Raw genomic sequence first — 23,603 nt, forward strand, 5'->3', positions numbered from 1 at the left:
TAGCATGTAACAGACTTTAAATGGGTATGTGTTTTCAGACTCATATCCAATTAATGGAGGGTAGATAGATTTTTAAACAGATAAGCACATAACAAGAGTTCAGTAAATGAGTCAAACTTGAATTGGTCTATGATAAGTTTGCCAGGTTTTTCTAAAGGGACGGAATTAATAAAATGAATAAATGTATATTCATATATTCAGACAATTTATTCAGAAAATATATATGAAATGATAACAAAATTGTTTTCATACTTGAGAAGTTGAGAATCTAGTAGTTGTTCATGAGGCTGGATGCCTTAGAAGACCCAATTTTGTGTGGAAAACACGGAGGTTCCTGAAGAACTGTTGTCACTGGAAAGCTGGGATTCTTCATCTATGTTGGAGGCGGAATCTGTATCAGCCACAGTGGTATCAAGTTAAATAAACTTGTCAGCAAGAGGGAAGGCCAAGTGAGCAAAAGGTGAATGAATAGTACTTCTTCCATTCATTGCCCTTCGTAATCTGGGCTGCTACCAAATGATGTGAACTATATTTGGAGTGGGTGTTGGTCCATCAATTAAGGCAATCAGCATAGTCCCTCAGTTGAGGCTCTGCATTTCTCTGATTCTAATTTGTGTAAACTTGACTTTAACATCAGCTGCCATACTTATTTGTAATAAATAAGCAGGGTCGACCACTGACATTGTCCAGCTAATGTTTTATAGCCTTGAAAAATGCTACTGCACAGTAGTCTCTGGGGCCACCCTCTACCTTCACCAGTCACCTCTGGACCTCCCTGTCATTCTCTCACACTGCCTTAGTGCATCACATTCTCTGAGCATTTTCATTTCCATAGGCCCGAGCAATATTCTTTATATTCTCTTGGTGTTCACACCCCTCTTCTCTTTGCAGGGAATATGATTTCCCCAAATAAAGCAGCAAAGGAATAAACATACTCAATCTCTGAAGAATCACTCTATATTCCATATCCATTTTCATAGGGTTCATTCCCGTTTCCATGTATGAAGTAGCGTGAAACCTCTTTTCTCCTTTAAAGAAGTACACTCAATACCATGTACAAACACTCATGGGATTTGGGGTGTGATCTTCCAACACAGAGTTGTTATTGTATGAACTAGTTATGAATTATTATTTCATATTTTGTTTTTGTTTTCTAATAGTGATGGTAATATATACTCATAATATATTTGAAGCATCTTGCTCTGAATTGCCTATGGTCACTTAATCTCAGGTCTATAAACATTTTCATTTTGAATCATAACATTTTCCTTTATTATTATGCTGTTGCATTTAATAGGGCAGTGGGGAGCACAGGCTAAAGAAAATTAGATTCTGAACCTTTTATGATGATGGCATTCATTTGTTTGTGATCCCCATCATTAGTGAAGGAAGCTGTTATTGTGACAATGTGTCCTTGTGGGATAAATGCAAGGTTTGAATTTGCTCATCAGTTTCCTGTTTACCAAAAAAAAATGCCTCAGTAGCTGTGTTCAGCACCTACTTATTGAGCACTTATGCATAGAAAGATGTTGTAGTGAATAGTTCTAGTGCTGTTTAACAAGGTCTAAAAGACCAGAAACTCTTCAACTGGGATCCAATTAAAAGACATTATAGAGCAATGTTCTTTATTTATATAAAAAGTATTTTATTATTAGCACCTTCACAACTGATACATTGAGTATAATCATAACTTCAAGATAAAAATAGCATGCATTTGGAAAGATGGCTCAGTAGTTAGGGAACACGGGCTGTTCTGAAAGAGGACCCAGCTTCTATTCTCATCACCTACATGGTAGCTCACAACTATCTGGAACTTTAGTGCTAGGAGATTTCATGTCCTCCTTAGGCTTCAGTAGCCATCATTCATCAATGGTCCATAGACACACACACACACACACACACACACACACACACACACACAATATGTGTGTATGCATAATATTTTTTAAATGTTAAGAAAAACATCATCAAGGATAATTAACATGGAGAAGATAAGATGTTACCTCTCAGATTCAGGCTTCATTGAACAAGCCCTCACAACTTAGGTTATAGTGCTGGAATTTCTTCTATATATAAGTGAAATAGTAGAAATTCGAATGTTGTTTGGCAAAGATTGTTTGAAGAATGCCAACAATATGGATTTGGGGATTGGTAAAAGCAATGCTTATAAATATGACATCAAAAATTAGCTCCTTTTAAAAAAAATAGTTAATAGACACAAATCCTTTGTGAATACAACATATGAGCATACATTTTAAAAATATTTATTGTCAAATCAATGACTGTGTGACTAATAAGATGTTGCCATAGGTTGAGAGTCATAGCCACCAGGTTGTGTTAGATAACATAAACTTTAACATGTTATATAGTCTAAATTACTCCTCTACCACCCTGGATTATGCTGGCTTCACTTTGAGCCTCCTTGACTCCACATGCTAAGTATCTGAGCAGCTTTCTATCTGCAGCCATCTATTACAGACCATTCCAATGTGGAAAAGGTATACTTTTCATATTCTCTTGGATTGTATGAGACAAGACTTCACATAGCCCAGGATGACCTAAAACGTACTACAGAGCTTGACCAAAAACCTTGAACTTCTGGTTCTTCTTTCTCTACCTCTGTATGCTGGGTAAATGCATCACCAAACAGTGTTTAATGCATCATCACACAGTGGTTATGTAGTTCTCTAGCTTTCTTAATGCTGGGCCAACCCAACTGTTCTAATTTCTCAGTCACAGAAAAGTTTCTTGCTACGACCACTTGTACTTTTCCATGCGTTCCTTCATCGATGTAAACAAGGTAATATTGAGTATTGTATGTATATGAAATTTCACAGATAAACTTCAGGAAGACACTATTATTCATAAGATTGGTTATAATTATAACAGAAAGGACCTAGTGAAGATATTTAAGCAGAAATTTGCCTTCAATATGGCAATCACTGAGCACCCAAAATATGAAGAATTCTATGTAAGTCTGTTCCCAGATGTCTTAGTTAGGTTTCATTGCTATGAAGACATTCCATGATCACTGAACCTCTTTAAAAGAAAAACATTTAATTTGGGGTGGCTTACAGTTTCAGAGGTTCAATCCATGATCATCATGGTGGGAATCATGGCAGCATGCCAGCAGACATGGTGAGAGAAGATCCAAAAGTGAACCATGTCCAGCCAGAAGGAGACTCTTCTCTGCAGGCAGCCTGGAGGATGGTCTTATCCTGACTGGGTGTAACCTGAACCTCAAAGCCTGCTTCCTTAAGTGACCCATTTCCTCCAACAAGGCCATATCCACTCAAACAAATCCACACCTACAAATAGTGTCACTTCCTGTGAGCCAAACATTCAAACACGTTAGTCTGTGGGGGCCATGTCTATTCAAACCACCACACTGAACTGACTAAGGGGATGAACACAGAACTGATGGATCTTCAGAACCTGTGATTGATGAAACTTAAGTGAGGACTTCAAACAATGAGTAGAATTTTCTTGGCACCATGGCGTCAACCCTTACCTTTAACTAGTTTTACTTCTCCACACAGTAGATCAAATAATGAGGAAAAAAAACTAAGATAGTAACAAAAATCAACATATTTATTTGTATTCTACTTATAATAACTGGAAAGTTCATAGTGAATATTTGCTGGTATGTTGCCTAATAAGCAGAGGTAAAGAGTTTAAGAGTAACAGTTAAAAGGACCTACTGAGTAGTACGGTTGAACATCTAGACTCTTTTTTTTTTTTCAGAGTGCCAAAAACACTATCCAAAATGGTATAAGATCTTTAGATGTGCATTTCTAAGTGCTATTCAGCTCCTGCTAAGATTGCCATGAAAATTAATCGATCAAGATAGGCTCCACAACAGTGCCAATCTATTTAGTGGTCTCATATAAACAGTCTGTAGTAAAGAACCTTTCTGCCTTCAACATTTAGTATCCAAACATTATACATCATTGAGAATTTAATGGTATTTTTCTTTTATGAATTACTCTATAATGTTTTATATAATATAATTACATCATTATTAATTTCTGTTTCTTCCATCCGAATGCTCTGATATACCCCTACTTCTTCTCTTTCAGATTCATAACCTCTTTTTTCATTAAATAATCTCACATGCAAAAATCATAGGAACAATCTATACCCCAACAGTTTTTCATCCTTATACAAAGACCTACAGCCAACTAATGTGGATATTCACCAAAAACTTAGGCTCCTGCAGTTTTTATCGCCCAACTAAAAGTAATCATGAATGTTTCATAGCCTTTTTTGAAACCTGTAAAATTCTTGAGGCCTAAAATGTGAGAGAAAACAAAAATTCACAGAATCAACATTTAAGTCTTCCTTGTTCAGTGTTTATGAATATTAACATTAGTTTATTATGCAGTTTCTAACACTGTAATTATAAGAATGATTCATTTCTTAATGAGGTATACAGTTCTTTAAGATAATGATAAACAGGTCAGATGCATGCAAAAATGAGCACACTTTCTAGATATAATAATCCAAAAGAATGTTTTATAATTGTTAACAGTAAAGAAGCTATTTAACTTTTCTAACCTAATCTTTTCCAAAATAATGTGATGAGATAAATAACTTACCCATGGTTTTATTCTTAAAGTCTTCAGGCCATTTGAGAAGTGTTACAAAGTTTCAAAGATGTGTTTCACTGGCTGAGCAAGAATTAGAAAAAAAGATATGGTCAATGAAATTGAAAAGAGTTACCAATGATAAGCAAAAGGGATAAATTAATTGTAATTTGTAAAGTAACTAAATTATTTAAACCTAAACTAATCTTGGCAGTCATCACCAATCAAGCTAATTTAAATATATTGACATTAATAAGATCAATATACTCTATTAACAGGCTTATGATTTCACATATTATACTATAAAAGATATCATAATAAGATTTTATTGATTATCCAAATCTGCATCATAAAAGTTTGGGCATATGGAATGTCAAAGAATATTTAAAGTCAAGTACATGTACTATGTTATCATTCTATTAAAATTGAACTTTTAAACCAAATTTAAAATAAATGATTTTTTAAAGATTCATTATTTTTATTGAATATTTTCTTTACTTGCATTTTAAATATTATCCCCATTCCTGAGTTTCCCTCTGGGATACCCTCCCCTCTGCCTCTATGAGAGTGCTCCCCAGCCGACTCACACACTCCCTCCCATCTCTCTGCCCTGTCATTCAACTACCCTGGGGCATTGAGCCTTCACAGGGCCAAGGACCTCTCCTCTCATTAATGGCTGATAAGGACATCCTCTGCTACATATGTGTCTGGAGCCATGGGTTTCTTCATGTGAAATCTTTAGATGGTGGTTTAGTCTCTGAGAGCTCTGTGGGGTTAAGCTGGTTAATATTTTTGTTCTTTCTGTGGGGTGGAAAACCACTTAAGCTACTTCAGTTCTTTTTCTAACTCCTCCATTGGAGGACTTGCTTTTAGTCCAATGGTTGACTGAGGGATTCTGATTCTAAAATTCTCAGGCTCAGGCAGATAACTTCTAAGGTGACAGCTATAGTAGGCTCCTGCCAGCATGTACTTCTTGGCATCCACAACATTTTCTAGGTTTGGTGAATGTAGATGAGATGGATTTTTTTGTGGGGCCATCTCTGGATGACCTTTCCTTCAGTCTCTGCTCTACACTTTGTCTCTATATTTCCTCCTGTGAATATTTTGTTCCCCCTTCTAAGAAGGACTGAAGCGTCTACTCTTTGGTCTTCCAACTTCTTCAGCTTCATGTGGTCTAGGGATTGTATCTTGGGTATTCCAAGTTTTTGAATAATATCCACTTATCAGTGAGTGCATAGAAGAAAAGGAGCAACGACACAGCGTTCTTCTTAAAGAAGTTTATTCAGGAACCTTACAGCATGCAAGTGAAATCTTTCTGTCTCCTTTCTGTCTCTCTTTCTGTTTCTCTTTCTTTTTCTCTGCCCCCAAGTGCAGTCCCTTTTATCCTCTCTCAACTCCACCTCCTCAGTCCATGTTGCATGGCTGCAGTTCATAGGTCTGAGTCATCTGGCCTGATCTCGCGTCATGGGTGCGCCTGCGCAGCTCACACTGTGGAAGTGGCTAATCTCGGGCAGGGGGCAGGAGGAAGTCGGATGCTAGTCACAAGACTAGGCCAGAGTCCCAAGCGCCATCTTTGGACTGCTGCCACATCTGCTCTCCACATATAATGTGTGTTCGTTTGTAACTGGGATACCTCACATAGGATGATGTTTTCTAGTTCCACCCATTTGCCAAAGAATTTCATGAAATCACTGTTTTAATAGCTGAATATTACTCCACTGTGTAATGTACCACATTTTCTGTATCCATTCCACGGTGGAAGGGTATCTGTGTTCTTTCTAGCTGCTGGCAATTATAAATAAGGCTGCTATGAATATAGTGGAGCATATGTCCTAGTTATATGTTAGAACATTTTTTGGGTATATGCCTAGGAGTGTTATAGCTGGTTCCTCGGATATTATTACGATTAATTTTCTAAGGGAACACTACACTGATTTTCAGAGATGTTGTACCAGCTTTCAATGCCATCAACACTGGAGGAGTGCACCTCTTTCTCCACATCCTTACCAGCATCTGTTTTCAACTGCGTTTTTAATCTTAGCCATTCTGACTGGTGTGAGGTGGATTTTCTTTTGCATTTCGATGATTACTAAGGACATTGGACATTTCTTTAGATATATCTTGGCCATTCAATATTTTAAAGTTGAGAATTTTTGTTTAGCTCTGTATCCTATTTTTAATAGGGTTGTTTGATTTTCTGGAGTCTAACTTCTTGAGTTCTTGGACATATTATATATTAGCCATCTATCAGATATAGGATTGGTAAAGATATTTTCCCAATCTGTTGGCTGCATTTTCTCTTATTCAGAATGTCCTTTGCCTTACAGAAAGTTCAAAATTTTATGAAGACCCATTTGGTGATTCTTGATCTTAGAGCATATACCACTGGTGTTCTGTTCAGAATATTTTATCCTGTGCCTGTGTTCAAAGCTCTTCTCCACTTTCTCTTCTATTAGATTCAGTGTATTAAGACTTGAGCTTTGTACAACATGATAAGAATAGATCTATTTGCATTCTTCTATATGCTGACTGCCAGTTGAACCAGCACAATTTGATGAAAATGCTGTCTTTTCCCCCCTGGATGGTTTTAGCTCCTTTATCACAGATCAAGTGATCATAGGTATATGGGTCCATTACTGGGTCTGCAATTTTATTCCATTGATCTACTGGTCTGTATTTTTACCATTACCATACACTTTTATTTTTTAAATCAGTATTGGTCTGAGATACAGCTTGCAGTTGGGAATAGAAATTCTATGAGTTCCTTTATTGTTAAAAATGATTTTAAATATCCTGGGTTTTTCTTATTTCAAATGAATTTGCAAATTTCTCTTTACAACTCTATGAAAAATTGGGTTGGAATTTTGATGGGGGTTGCATTAAATCTGTAGATTGCTTTTGACAAGATGGCCATTTTTACTATATTAATCCTGCCAGTCCATTAGCATGGGAGATTTTTCCATTTTTTGATTCTTATTCAATTTTTTTCTTCAGAGACATGAAGTTCTTGTCATTCATATCTAATTTGGTTGGATAGAAACACACCAATATATTTTATATTGTTCATGACTATTGTGAAGGGCATTTTTCCGCTAATTTCTTTCTCTTCACATTTGTCTTTAAAGTAGAGGAAGGCTGTTGATTTTTTTAATTTTATATTCAGCTACTTTCTTGAATTTGTTTATCAGCTGTAGGAATTCTCTGGTGGAATTTTTGGGGTCACTTAATTATACTATCATATCATCTACAAATAGTCATATTTTGACCTCTTACTTTCTAATTTCTATCCCTTTACATCTTTTTGTTGTCTATTAGTTCTGGTTAGGACATCAAGTACTAATTTGAATAGGTAGGGAGAAAGTGGGCAGGCTTGTCTAGTTTCTGATTTTAGTGGGATTGCTTCAAATTTCTATTCATTTAATTTGATGTTGGTTACTGGTTTGCTGTATGTTGCTTCTACTATGTTTAGGTATGGACCTTGAATTCCTCATCTTTCCAAGACATTTACCATGAAGGCTTGTTGAATGTTGTCAAATGCTTTCTCAGCATATAATGAGATGATCATGTAGTTTTTTTCCTTAGTGTTTGCTTATATAGTGAATTATGTTCATAGCTATCCATATAATGAATCATCCCTGCATGCCTGTGATGAATTCTCCTTGATCATGATGGATGACCATTATGAGGTGTTCTTGGATTAGGTTTGCAAGATTTTTAGTGAGTATTTTCACATCAATATTTAAAAGGGAGTTTGGTCTGAAGTTTTCTTTCATTGTTTGGTCTTTGTGTGTCTTAGGTATTAATGAAACTGTGGCTTCATAGAATGAATTGGGTAGTGTTCCTTCTGTTTCTATTTTGTGGAATAGTTTGAAAAGTATTGGTATTAAGTCTTCTTCAAATGTCTGATAGAATTCTGCACTAAATACATCTGTTCCTTGGTTATTTTGGGTTGGGAGACTTTTCTTGGTTGCTTCAATTTCTTTAGAGTTTCTGGGACAGTTTAGATAATTTGTCTGATCCTAATTCAACTTTGGTACCTGGTATCTGTCTAGAAAATGGCCCGTTTCATCCAGATTTTCAAGTTTTGTTGAGTATAGCTATTTGTAGTAGAATATGATGTTTTTGTTTTAATTTCCTTGGTTTCTGTTGTAATGTCTCCCTTTTTGTTTCTGAGTTTGTTGATTTGGATACTGTCCCTGTGCTGTCTGGATAATCTGGCTGAACAAAATCTATCTTGTTGATTTTTTTCAAAGAACCAGCTCCAGGTTTTGTTGATTCTTTATATGGTTCTTTTTGTATCTACTTAGTTGTTGCCAAGTTTGATTATTTTCTGCCTTCTACTCCTCTACTTCCCTTTGTTCTAAAGCTTTCAGGTGTGCAGTCAAGTTGCTAATGTATGCTCTGTCCAGTTTCTTTATGGCGTCACTCAGAGCTATGAGTTTTCTTCTTGTGTCCCAAGAGTTTGATAAGATGTGCCTTCATTTTCATTAAATTAAATGAATTAAATTAAATTTCTTTCTTTATTTCTTCTTAACCAGGTTATCATTGAGTTAAACTTATCATTAAAGTTATCATTGTTAAACTTCCATGTACATGTGGCCTTTTTGTTGTTTTTGTTGTTATTGAAGACCAATCTTAGTCCATGGTGATCTGATAGGATGCATGAGATTATTTTAATCTTCTTTTATCTGGTAAAGCCTGTTTTGTGACCAATTATATGGTGAATTTTTGAGAAGGTACCACAAGATGCTCAAGAAATAGATATAGGTCAAATCCATTTGGTTCATAACTTCTGTTAGTTTCACTTTGTCTCTGTTTAGGTTCTGTTTCCTTGGTCTGTTCATAAAAGAAAGTGAGGTGTTGAAATCTCCTACTATTATTGTGTGTGGTACAATGTATGCTTTGAGCTTTAGTAAAGTTTCTTTTATGAATGTGGTTGCCCTTGCCTTTGGAGCATAGATGTGCAGAATTGAGAGTTCACTTAGAAAGATTGTTCCTTTGATGAGCATGAAGTGCCCTCCTTAACTTTTTTGATAACTTTTGGTTGAAAGTCAATTTTATTCTATATTATAATAGTTACTCCAGCTTGTTTCTTGGAATCATTTACTTGGAATTTTTTTTTCCAGGCTTTTACTTTGAGGTAGTAACTGTCTTTGTCACTGAGGTGTGTTTTCTATAAGCAGTAAAATGCTGGGTCTTGGGTCCTGTTTACATATCCAGTCTGTTAGCATAGGTCTTTCTTTTTTAAATTGAGGAATTGAGTCCATTGATGTTAAAAGATATTAAGGAGTTAAGAAGTAGTAATTGTTTTTTCCTTTTTTTTTTTTTTTTTTTTTTGTTAGAAGTAGAATTATGTTTCTGTAGCCAACTTCTTTTGGGTGTGTATCAAGATTGCTTTCTTGCCTTTTCTAGGATGTAGTATCCCTCCTTGTGTTGGAGATTTCCATGTATTATTCTCTGTAGGCCTGTATTTGTAGAAAGATATTGAGTAAATTTGTTTTTGCCATAGAATATCTTAGTTTATCTATCAATGATAATTGAGGGTTTTGCTGGGCATAGTAGCCTGAGCTTGCATTTGTACTCTCTTAGGGTCTGAATGACATCTATCTAGTATCTTCTAGCTTTCATGGTCTTTGTTGAAATGTATGGTGATACTCTGATAGGTCTGCCTTAATATATTAATTAACCTTTTTCTCTTACTGCTTTTAATATTTTTTTTCTTTTTGTGTGTGTGCATTTTTTGTTTTGACTATTATGTGTCTGGAGGAATTTCTTCTCTAGTCCAGTCTATTCAGAGTTCTGTAGGCTTCTTATATTTTCATGGTAATCCCTTTCTTTAGGTTGGGAAAGTTTTCTTCTATAATTTTATTGAAGATATTTACTGACTTTAAGTTGGGAATCTTTGCTTTCTTCTATACCTATTATTCTTGTTTGGTCATTGTGTCCCAGATTTCCTGATGTTTTGAGTTAGGAGCTTTTTGTATTTTGCATTTTCTTTGACTGTTATGTCAATGTTTTTTATGGTATCTTCTGTACCTGAGATTCTCTCTTCTATCTCTTGTATTCTGTTGGTGATGTTTGCATCTATGATCCTAGATCTCTTTCCTAGGTTTTTGATTTCCAGTTTGTTTCTTTTTGTGATTTTGTTATTATTTCTATTTTTCTTTTAGATCCTGAATGGTTTTGTTTAATTCCTTCACTTGTTTGGTTATGTTCTCCTGTATTAAAGTCTTCTATCATCATCATGAAATATGATTTTAAATTTGAATCTTGCTTTTTGAGTGTGATTGGGGCATTCAGGACTTACTGTAGTGGGAGAACTAGGTTCTGATGATGGCAAGTGTCCTTAGTTTCTGTTGCTTATGTTCTTATGCTAGCTTCTTACCATCTGGCTATCTCTAGTGCTACCTGTCCTAGCTTTTTCTGACTACACCCTGTCATTCTTGTGATCCTGCTTGTATCAGAACTCAGAGTCTGAGTGTCTCTATGTTCCTGTGATACTGGAATCCTGTGATTCTGAGATCCTTGGTGTGTCAGAGCTCCTGAGAGTCAAGCTGCCTCTGAGATACTGAAGACCTGGAGTGACCAAGATCCTGAGTTCCTGTTGTGTCAGAGTTACTGGGAGTCACAATTTCTCTGGGTATTGCAGGATTAGGTGGAGAAGGCCATAGCACTGATTTTGTTCCAGGAACAGATAAAAGCTGAAAGAAACCTAAGCCTCTGCATGGGTGTGTTCCCTGGTTTCTGTGTGGGTTTCCAGTCATGCTGGCTGTTGGGGGAAGAAATTGTGTCTTCAACTGTGACCTTGAGTATGTCAGACCTCCAGTGCTCCTGGGTGTGCCCGATCTCCTGGGAGTTAAGCTTCCTCTGTGATTCTGTGATCCTGTGTTCCTGTAATTTTCTGTTCCTGAGTGTGTTAGAGCACCTGGGTGATGGGAATCCTATGGGTGTTTTAGAAATGGGTATGGATCCAGCACCCAGGGTCTGCTCTGGGCAAAAGTTCTGACTTGAAGGGACCTGTCCCACTGGCTGGGCATAGGTTCCTGCATTTCTGGATCCCAGGGAACCCAGTTATTCTGGGGTTTGGGACAAATGTTGTGTCCTCACCTGTGGTTCTGGGAGTGTTAGAGGATCTGAGTGATGGCTTCTTCTGGGTGTTGTGAAAACAGGTGAGGAATCAGTGCCCTCACTGAAGTCTGTTCAGAGCACAAGTTCAGTCAAGAAGACATAAGTGAAATTTTATGAACTATAAAGCTTATATTTGTCGTGTATCTATAAAGTTAACTTCACTTTTAATTTTATGAACTATGCAAAATTGAAATGCCAGATCATGTTATCTTAACCAATGCTTTAATCTTAGAAATTTAAAATTTTATTAGGAACATTAAGGTTTCATGTTATATATTTGTAGAAAATTTATAGATGCTTATAATTTTAAATGCAAGGGCCATGCATTCAGAATTGTAAATTTTCATTTAAAGTATTTGAAATAACATTTTAAGTTTATCATAAACCCTAAGAATAAAAATGCCATATGTTCTGGTTCATAGCTATGTGCTCTTTTAATAAAAATAATTAAACTATTCTTTTTCCTGAATTTAGAACTATTATAAGTTTCAACAAATTACTATGCTGAGTCTTTTATGGAAGCATACATAACTAACAGACTTATACAAATATAAGTTGAAAAGTTTATAACAGTGAAAAAGTATTAGCATCACAGTAATTTTGATTCAAAATTTATATGTATTCTATTTAAGAGAAAATTATTAACAAATATTTCTTAAATACTAATGATTCATGTGTCTTACTAATCTTTATGAATATGAAATATGATTAGTGCCAGCATCCTACTCTGTATCAGTATGACTCTGGCAGAGCCCCTGAGGAGGCGTCCATATATGGCTTCTGCCAGTAAGCACTACTTGGCATCAGCAATAATACACAGGTTTAGTGGCTTTATATGGGATGGATTCCCAGGTGAGGCAGTCTCTGGTGATGATCTTGCAGCTAACCATTGAACTGAACATTAGGATCCCAATGAAAGAGCTAGAGAAAGGACTGAAGGAGCAGAAAGGGTCTGCATCCCCATTGAAAGAACAAAATGATCAACTAACTAAACCCATTATAGCTCCCAGGGAGAAAACACTAACCAATAAGTTTACATGGAGAGACCCATGGCTCCAGGTGCACATGCAGCAGAGGATAGCGTTCTCTGGCATCAATGGGAAAAGAAGCTCTAGACCTAATGAAGACTTTTCTTCCCAGTGTAGTGAAATGCCAAGGTGCTGAGAGGAGAGAGGGTGGTTGGGAGAGGGAGCACCTTCCTGGAGGCAATGGGAGGATGGGATTGAGGAAAAGGGGATGACATCTGAAATTCGTAAATACAAAGAATATACAATAAAAATTTAAAAAAGGAAATATGAAATAGGATTTGATTCTGTCTCAGGGATTTAATAGAGGCTTTTAAAGGTAGTTGCTTTTGCTGATATAGCTCTCAATTTAAGACAACGTACTTTTACAAATCTAAAGAAAAATATTGAAAAAAAAGATATTTATGAGTTAGTTACAAAGCTCAAGGAGCAGAAGGAGTAGAGTGTGTCATAGCTACCAATCACTATCTTAAATAAGTTAATCAGTAGCAGACCTACCAGATGGATAGGACGGAAATTGTCTGTGAGTACAAATGAAGCTTCTTTAAACACTCTTGTCACAAATTCTGACATCCTTATGATTTCTGCTACATGTATCTATGTTTTCCCATTTCTTTCCAGAATGCTCTGGGCCATTGGGAATTGAAGGTGGAATCATATCTAATCAGCAAATCACAGCGTCGTCTACCCACCGTGCTCTTTTCGGCCTCCAGAAATGGTATCCCTACTATGCTCGGCTTAACAAGAAGGGCCTTATAAATGCCTGGACAGCTGCGGAAAACGACAGATGGCCGTGGATTCAGGTAAGAGAGGGATAAGATAAAGGCATTTCCCAAAATGTCAGAATAATTATGGAAGTGGGTTAGAGAGAATTTGCTATGATTCTTTCTTATGGTTAAAATGTGGTTCAGTTTGGAATTAAACTTGTTGAAATTTCTAAAAAAAAAATAAATGTAAGGAGCACGCACATACTTTGCCTGAAAATGTGAAAATAACATCAAGATGAAAGCATTTTAAGATATAAATACACTCTTAAGTTATATTAAAGAAAGAGATATTATCATTTACATAAGTTTATTCATAAAGTGTTAATATTTAGCAAGATTCCGAGACAAGAAAGTAACAATTTCATGTATGTAGTTTTTGATTTTTTTTTTGTTCTCTTATCTGGCTTCTCCTTCATAAAACCCCTATCCCACGCTGCTACCCCTGAGTCTATGAGGGTGCTCCCCAAGGAACTCTTTCCGACATCCTGCCCCGCCATCCCCCTTCACTGGAGCATCAAGTCTTGGCAGTTCCAAAGGCTTCTACTCCCACTGATGCTCAACAAGGCCATCCTCTGCAACATATGCAGCTGTACCCATGGCTCTCTCCCTGTGTACGCACTCTCTGGATAGTGCTTTATTCCCTGGGAATTCTGGTTGGATAGTATAATTATTCTTATGGGATTGCAAACCCCTTTCTCTAACTCCTCTATTAAGGACCCTGTTCTTAGTGAAGTGGTTGACTGCTAGCATCTTCCTCTGCATGTGTCATGCTCTCTCAGAGCCTCTCAGGAGATAGTCATTTGTTTTTAATACTGAGTAATACTTCATTGTGTAAAGGTATCACACTTTCTGTATCCATTCCTCCATTGAAGGACATCTGGGTTCTTTCCAGTTGCTGGCTATTGTAAACAAGGCTGCTATGAACATGGTGTAATGTTTTTTTGGGTTTTTTCTGTTTTTTGTTTTTTGTTTTTTTTTTTTTTTTTTTTTTTTTTTTTTTTTTGTTATATGTTGGAGCATCTTTTTGGGTATAGGTCCAGGAATGGTATAATTGATCCTCGGATAATACTAAGTCTAATTTTCTAAGAAACACCTAGACTCATTTCCAGAATGGTTGTACCAATTTGTAATCCTGCCAACAATGGAGGAGTGTTCTACTTTCTACACATCCTATCCCAAATCTACTGTCACCCGAGATTTTTATCTTAGCAACTTTGACTAGTGTGAGGAAATCTCAGGGATGTTTTGATTTGCATTTCCCTAATGACTAGGGATGTTGGGCATTTATGATTCTCAGTCATTCAATATTCCTCAGTTGAGAATTCTTTTTAGCTCTATCCCCATTTTTAATAGGTAGTCTAACTTCTTGAGTTCTTTGTATATATTGGACATTAGCCCTCTATTGGATATATTGTTGGTTTCCGTTTTGTCCTAAGGACACTGTTCTTTTGTTGTCTAATTGCTCTGGCTGGGGCTTCCAGTAGTGCATTGAATAGTTAGGGAGAGAGTGGGCAGCGTTGTCTAGTCCCTGATTGTATAGTGGGATTTCTTCAAATTTCTCTCCATGTAGTTTTTGTGAGAAAGAGTTTCTCATGTACAAATATAAAGCTCACATCAGATTTTTGTAATATTCAAGTGGATAGAGAACCACTTTTATAAATGAGAGAGTTTTAATTTATAGTGCCTTATATCCTTATCCAGCTGATTTTAAAACAGAAGAAAACAATGCAGTGATATATTAAGTGTTTTGCTAGAGAGGATACACCACTGTAAAGTTGATCATCCATATTCTGTCCATTTAAGCTTCCTGAGCACTCTAGTAAAAGCAGAAATTAGATATCCTAGGAAGACAGAAAAGATGATCTGATTTCTGTGAAATTACACTTTTCTTTGTGCAATTCCTTAACATAATCTCTCTCCAACAAATCATTAGTAGCAGATTCCAAATGGGAGAAAAGTCCAGTATACTGAGGATCAGAGTAATCACTTTGCAACTACACGAAGTCAGGAAGTTTGTGAAAGAGTGTTGATTTTGGAAGATAGCTTCAAATGGTCTAGATTTTCTAGAAACTGCATAATCAAAGGTTGTATGTGAGAATCTAGCAAATAGCTTGTAGAAAATTAGGACAAGTAACGTTACTGGAGAAATGCATTTAAATACAGTGTGAGAGTTTGCAAAAGCTGCAGAGTTACTCTTAAAGGATTGTGCCACATCTTGTTACCATGGTGTCCTCTGAAAGAATTTTATCAGGTGAATCATCTTTATACTGTAATTTGAATCAAAGGAGCATGGAATATTTTATGATACATTATTAAGTATAACATATTTAACAATTTATCTGCAGGCAGGCATTAATAACAACAAATTTGATTTGTGGTTGAGTACAAAGATTTCCTACTTCACAACTAAGCCAAATTCTTTCAGTGACTGTTGTGGTCACATAGTAAATTATATGTCCATTAGATACAACATTTAATTTATCTTCACAGTGATATAGAGATACATAAAGTAGATTTTTTTGTTTGTTAATTTATGTTGGCCTGCATTTGTGAACATTAGCTCAGAAGTTACAACTGACAATTTCATTCCGTAGCTACAAACACACAAAAAGTACTAGATTATAGGAACTCTATATCTATAGGACATTGGCAGAAAACGAATAAAAACCCACTTAATGTTTAAAATTTATATATTAAGAAACATGTATATTTAATTTGATAGTAATCTTTCTAGAAACACTTTAGTTATTCCACGTGTCCAGTGTCAAACACATTCATAGAACTCCCATACAAAAACCTTAAGTATAAAATATAAAAATGCACATTAAATATGAAATTTTATTTAAAACAATACATAAATACACATACTAAATTTATTTACAGTTTGAATATTTCATGTATGAGTAATGAGTTCTGTACTTACATGATTTCCCATCATTTCTATTTGTTTCATGATTCTTTCCCTCTATGTGACTCCCTCATATTTCATGGCCTTTATTCTTTCATTTTAATAATTTCATATATTAGCATATTAGTTTAGGAGTACACATTGTTGATTTCATTTTGTGTTGCTCATTTGCATTGCTTATGCCTGGCCACGTGGTATTGGGTATCTGGAAGCTAGTCCTTGGAGAAGCTTTTTCTGCCTCTGTCAGCAGTGGTAATTGCCAGTGGCTCACTATCAAGGGATGGTGTCTTTTGAGATACCCTCTATCAACATTGACATACAAGTTACTGTGATCCCTTTCAGGTCTTCTTTCTTTTTGATAAGTATATTGTTGAGCTTTGGTGGGTGCAGATTATCTGGCATACACAGAAAGCATTATGTACTATAAGATGTTATGAAACTCTTGTTCTTAGACTCTTTATCCTCCCTTGTGCAAATATTGTAAAACCTTAAGTGTAGCAGGTATGTTGTACATGTATTCAACATGTCCGGACACTCAATGGATTGCTGTTCCTAGCCTTTTGACCAGTTGTGACTTTCTATAGTTGTCTTTGTCAGTTAATTGTCTTTGTCTGTTTCAGAAATAAATAAATATCAATGATCATGGTGAAAACTAAGCTTGTCTATTGATGAAAAGATAAATATTTAGAATGCAGTCAGAAATTACACTTGTTTAGGGAATTAGTTAACACAAGATTCTTCTCAAAAGTTCATGACTTACTGGCCACTGACACACCGTGTTAAGCTTGCATTACCAGACATGTATTATCTCCTGCTCAGTCCAGTTGAATGGCTATTGGTTAGCTCCAGGATATAAATGTTGCTATTGCTAATTTGGAATATCTTGCAGTTCAGGTCATTGCAGTGCCTTTTAGATATCATATTGAGTTTGGGGCCACTGGTTGTTTTGCTCTCTTGGAAGCTTGCATTTTCTGGAACAATAAAAGCTAATCCTCAGGCAGGAGGCACTCAAGGAAATCAGAGCTTGATGTCTCTAAGTCCTCTAAGTGTCTTTAGCAGTCAGGTCTTTTCTTCTGTTTCTGGGAAGAAACAAGGGCAAAGGCAATAAGCTATATTTCAGGTGTTCTGTGAACTCCCGGACAAACAGGTTGAAAGAAAGTTTCCTGTGCCTGGTAGTAGGATTATAAAAGCTAATCTATGGCTTATAAAGAGCTCTTTATAACCTTAACTTGTGGACCTTCATTAAAATGTGTGTGTGTGTGTGTGTGTGTGTGTGTGTGTGTGTGTGTAAATAAGTAAACATTAAATAATAATTTTCTGGGGATTTTTCAAACATCCTAGTGTTCTTTCTTTTTTCCACTTCCTCTGTATTGCCTCTTGCCTCCATCCCTAGTTCAGTCCCTTCCACTTCCTCTGTATTGCCTCTTGCCTCCATCCCTAGTTCAGTCCCACCCCTACATCCTCATTTTTCTTTCATATTACCCGAGTCCTAGTATCTTCCCCTCTCTCTCTATGCTCCCATTGTTTCCCTTTAATTTCTTGCTCAAATGGTTTTTCTAGGAATAAACAAATCTAAAGATTTGCAGCTAGGATCTACAAATAAGAGAACATGAGTGTTGCTTTGTAGGGTTTCGGGTAATTTGTCCAGTATTTTTCTACCCATTTATCTTCAAATTTCATTTTAGTTTTATTTATATTCAAGTATATATCCCACTTTATAAATTGCCTCATTTTTATTATTCATTACCTAGAGAATATTTATTTTTTCCATTTCCTAGCTATTATGAATTAAGATGCAATGAATATGACTGAGGAAGTATTTCTAAACTATAATGTTGTTTCATTTGGAGAAACTTAAATATACTCATAATTATTTTAGTTAAAATATTTTTGTTTTTAATTAATTAATTAATTAATTGTTTACATTTCCAAGGTTATTCTCCTTCCTGCCCTCCCTTCCACACAACTCCCAACCCATCCCTGTCTCCTTTGCCTCTAAGGTTATACTTTAGCCTCCTACCCACTCCTGCCTTGCCGCTCTAGCATCTGTCTTCTTTGGGGCATCAAGCTTCCACAGGACCAATAACCTTATCTCCCACTGATGCCAGATGAAGCAATCCTTTGACTCATATGTAATAGAAGCCATAAACCAGCTCATGTATACTTTTTTATTGGTGGTTTAATCCTTGGGAGCTCTGATGGGTCTGTTTAACCGATACTGTTGTTTTCCTATAGGGTTAGAATCCCCTTCAGCTCCTTGAGTCCTTCCCATAACTCTGCCATTGGGTTCCTTGGGCTCAGCCCAACAGTTGGCTCTGACTATCAGCATCTATCTTAGTCAGATGATAGTAGACCCTTTAATAAGATAGCCATGCTGGGCTCTCATCTGTAAGCACATCATAGCATCAGTAATAGTGTTCGGGTTTGGTGTCAGCAGATAGAATAGGTCACATTGTGGGGCTGTGACTAGATAGCCTTTCCTTCAGCCTCTGTTCCATTTTTGTCCCTCATTTCCTTTAGACAAGGATAATTCTGGGTTAAAAGTTTTGAGATGGGTAGATGGCACCATCCTTCCACTGGGAACCATGTCTATCTATAGGAGGTGGATTCCTTAGGTTCTTTATTCCTGTATTTTGATATTTCAGCTAAGATCATCCCCTTGGGTTCTAAGAGCTTCTCTTATTCCTGGCCTCTGGGACATTTAGTGGTTCCACAAGTTCTACAACCCCCACTGATACTTGTTTCTATTTATTTACCTGGCCCTCTGGACTTCTCTCTTGTCTCTTCTTATATCAGGTCCTAACGCTTTCTCCCCACCCCCCTCACATGTAACTCCATTTCTTCCTTTGCCCCTCATGATTATTTTGTTTCCCCTTCTAAGTGAGTTTGAAGCTCCATGATTAGGCCTTCTTTCTTCTTAAAGTCCATCTGGTCTGTGATTTGTATCATGGGTAATCTAAGCTGTGGGGTTAATATCAACTTATCAATGAGTACATATCTTTTATGTCATTTTGGGTCTGGTTTACCTTACTCAAGATATTTTCTACTTCCACCTATTTGCCTGCCAACTTCATGATGTTTTCATATTTAATAGCTGAGTAGTAGTCCATTGTGTAAATGTTACACATTTTCTGTATCTGCTCTTCCTTTGAGGGTCATCTGAGTTGATTCTAGCATCTGGGTATTATAAATAAGGCTGCTATGAACATAGTAAAGCACCCGACCTTGTGAAATGTTGGAGCATCTTTTGGGTACATGCCTATTAGTGGTATAGCTGGATCTTCAGGTAACACTTTCCAATTTTCAGAGGAACCACCAGATTGATTTCCAAAGTAGTTGTACCAATCCCACCAGAAATAGAGTACTGTTTTTCTTTTCTTTTTTTTTTTTTAATGACTTTATTTTACAAAACAAAAATGAGGACTGTTTTTCTTTCTGCAATATTCCCCAGCATCTGCTGTCACCTGAGTTTTTTATCTTAGCCATTCTGATTGGTGTAAGGTAGAATCTTTGACTTCTGTATCAATTTTTTCTATGACGTCTTCTGCACCTGAGATTCTCTCTTCTCTCACTTATATTATATTGGTGGTCTTGTATTTGTGACTCCTGTTCTCTTTCCTAGGTTTTCTATCTCTAGGGACATCTCCTTTGTGATTTCATTATTGATTCTATTTCTTGTTTTAGCATCTGGGTGGTTTTATTCAATTACTTCACCAGCTTGTATGTGTTTTCCTGTATTTCTTTAAGGGATTTATGTGTTTCTTCTTTATTTACCTGTGTTCTCCTGCAATTCTTTAAGGGAGTTATGTATGTCCTTCCTAAGGTCCTCTATCATCTTCATGAGATGAGATTTTAAGTCACAGTCTTAATTTTCAGGTGTGTCAGCATAGCCAGGGCTTGATGTGGTGGGAGATCTGGGCACTCTAATGTTGCCATGTGGCACTGGTTTCTGTTGCATAAGTTCTGGTGCTTGTCTATTGCCATCTGGTTATCTCAGGTTTTAACTGGTCTAGCTGTCTCTTATTAGATCCTGTTCATCCTGTGAGACTGTGAGACTGGTTATGATGGACCTCCTGGGAGTCAAGCTGTCTCTGGGTGTGGGAGGGTGTCTGGAGTGACTTGGGCTAAGTTGTGGGCAGAAAGGAAGATGTGTCTCTGGCTCATCAGGGTAGATAATGCATGCCATTCTTGAGCCCCTTGGGGTTCCCAGTTAAGCCAGATATTGGGACAAGTGGGTGTATCACCTGTGATGCTAGTTGTGTTGTAGCTTCTAGTAGTCAAGCCATCTCTGGGTATGGAAGTGGGTCTATACTCAACATTTTTATGGACAAATATTTTATTCTATTTTTGGACAAGTTTTTTGTGTACTTAACATAACATGTCATTCATTCTTTTTTTCAAAATAAGTTATTTATACATTTGTTGTCCCAGGAAAGCAATAATTTAATAGAATGAGAAATGTATTTGCTCAGAAAAATTTAGATTAAAGATAAGTTGATCAACTTAAAGGGAATAATTAAAGATTTGTCTTACTTATAATAGGAATGATGTTAATTACAATGAAGAGGATAGGCTACAATGATGATTTTTTTTAAGGTGAAGTTGATAATGAACTTGATATAAATAAGCAAAGGCAAAGGCAGCATGTATTGTAGAGGAAGATCACATGCACACAATAATTTTTCTAAAGAGAAATTATCGATTAGTTAAACCTCATACTTAAAAGACTAATTCGAATTAGGTACTAAATTATTTGTGCATTGGAAAAAATTCATTATTACATTCTCCTGGTTTTAAATTTTCTTATTTATATTCAGTATTGTAGATAAAGCTTTTGAGTACTTTGTTAAATCCACTTATAAGAGCACTGTCCCCTTAATCTTTCATGTGTATGACATAACATACTAATTTTTAGTGTGCAATTTAATTTACTGCTTTGTCTTAAAGAAAATTAAAATTGCCAATTTGAATTTACATGCTGAGCATTTAATTATAGATGGCACCTTGATGTTCATAATTTGTTCTTATTTAAAGGGTTAGTATAGTAACTGTAATCCAACAATTTTTTATTTTATTTTTACAACTTTTTCTAATTTTCTAACTCTTCACTTATATCTTTGAGCTATTAAACGACAACCACATTACACTTCAGATAATTAACACCTTATGATATAAACTGATATTTCATAATCATGAATTCAAAATAGGAAATTTGAACATAGTTATATATCTTACATTATTGGCTTATTTCATTTAAAATCTAAAACATTTCTATCAAACATTTGCATGTTTTGATAACTAAATAGGGTTACCCAGGCTAACTATTTTCTATTTTTTCAGATTTTTTTGGTTTATTTCTGCATATTTTATGGGAATATATAATAGTGTTTCATTTCCTTCATTTCCTTCCTTTTCCTTCTGAGGTAATTTTGGGCATTAAACTTCTAACTATTTATTTATTCAGACTTTTAACAAGCCTTCACTGAGCAGCTATTCTCGTGTCCTCATTTACTATGTCAGTTACTGAAACAAAGCAATGGAGTGCCTACCTTTAATATGACCTGAGTCACCCGGTCTTGGAAGCCTTGGCTTCTGTTTTTGAAGTTATCCTGGGATACTGAGAGTAAGAAGTTAGGATTATGGTCAGCAGTCCAGTGCTTGCACATGCCCTGGATTCAGCCCATAATACCTTACCAAAAAGTTGTTGGGGGGGTGGGGGACTCTGAGTGTGGACATAAGAAAACAATGAAGGAATACTAAGAGGATAGAATATGTGAACTTGACTCTTCTAGTTCACTAACTTCCACAGTCTTTACCTTATGCAAACAGCTTTTTAAATAGTACTTTTTCAAAGCTTAAATTGAAGCAAGCATAATCCTGGAATGGGAGGAAATTTCCATTACCATATTCATTACATAAGTATATTACAACGTGTTGATATGTATGATGGGAGAAAATATGGTATAATAATTAGACTTTCATTTGGAAGCTAATTTACTGCTTCTCTCTGTGTTGGTATTGGTATTTTAAGACTTATTAAGGTAGATTGGATCTTTTCAGTTTTAAATAATCTATTTTACTTTCACAAGATGTGGCTATGAACTTCATATGCTTCTTTCTCTTGAACCATGCTTTATTTAAGTGTCAAAAAGGCATTTCCTATATGTTAACCCACTAAGGATTATGAGTCTTTTGACAAAAATAATAAGCTTACCATGAATGCTCTTCACATGAGCTGTGTGCCATCTTCACACTATGTTGTGAAACAATTGCATCAGCCTGGAATCATGTGTCTTTTGTTTATTTGTCTGTTTCGTTGTGTTATTTTTCTGCCTCAGTTATGATGAAAGATGAATTTAATAAAAAGACGAGTTTGCTTGAGTGTGGCAATGAGTCCTGGTTTTACTGCCTTGGAATCCCAGAGTGGCTTGAGAGGTATGGGAAGGAGGAACAGTGAAAGGAAGGATTGAAGACAATCCAGCTGCAGGCAAAGTCTGCCAGAGTTCTTGCTGGTAGTGAGCATGCTGTTAGTGTCAGTGGGTTACTACATGCTCAGTAATTAGTTATAACACAGTTTAACTTTATCATGAGTGGGTGACATGGTGTTAGCCATTAGTTATGGAATAATTAATGTTCCAAGATGACTTCTGGTTTTTCTATATTAATGTAAACAAACAAACAAACAAAAACAGCCTACCAAAGAGTATGGCAGGTATACAAACATACCTGACTTTTGCATTTTCAATACAACTGAGAGTCAACCTACCACATTATATTACAAGGTTACTGACTGCAAATCATTTGTTTGTTGGCTTGCTCTCTGTGTATCTCTCTGCCTCTTTCTGTCTCTCTGTCTCTGTCTCTGTCTCTCTCTCTTTCTGCCTCTATGTCTTGCTGCAACTCCTTGTTTCTGTGCAGTGTGTGTGTGTTTCTCTTCTCCCTCCTCCCTCCCTCCATCCTTCCTTCTCTCCCTGATTTTTATTTCCTGTTTGTTTATAGAAGAGTGTAACAGTGGGACTGAGAGTGCTCCAAAACAGCCTAATCATCACACTTGTATCTACGGTAGCAGTTAAAAGGCTTCACACTTCCTTTTTTCTATCTCTCTCCTGTACATTAATCATCTGATGGTGACAATAGAAAGCCTTTGGTTTTTCACCAATTTTAAGTTCATTTTCATAATACTTTGAAA

The 23,603-nt window shown here is 36.1% G+C and overlaps 1 protein-coding gene across 2 annotated transcripts in view; it reads left to right on the plus strand.

The window, feature by feature from the left end:
- The window catches only part of EDIL3 (EGF like repeats and discoidin domains 3), a gene marked incomplete at both ends in the record, with an annotated part of 432,246 nt that overhangs the window by 269,383 nt on the left and 139,260 nt on the right, over window positions 1-23,603 (plus strand). For both annotated transcript variants that reach the window (XM_080924947.1, XM_080924948.1), the window contains one exon: window positions 13,361-13,542. In XM_080924947.1, coding sequence (XP_080781073.1) covers window positions 13,361-13,542 — 182 coding nt within the window. The remainder of the gene's footprint in view (window positions 1-13,360; window positions 13,543-23,603) is intronic.

The sequence above is a fragment of the Micromys minutus genome (genome assembly GCF_963924665.1).
Source record: "Micromys minutus genome assembly, chromosome: 11".
Taxonomy (NCBI): Eukaryota; Metazoa; Chordata; class Mammalia; order Rodentia; family Muridae; genus Micromys; species Micromys minutus.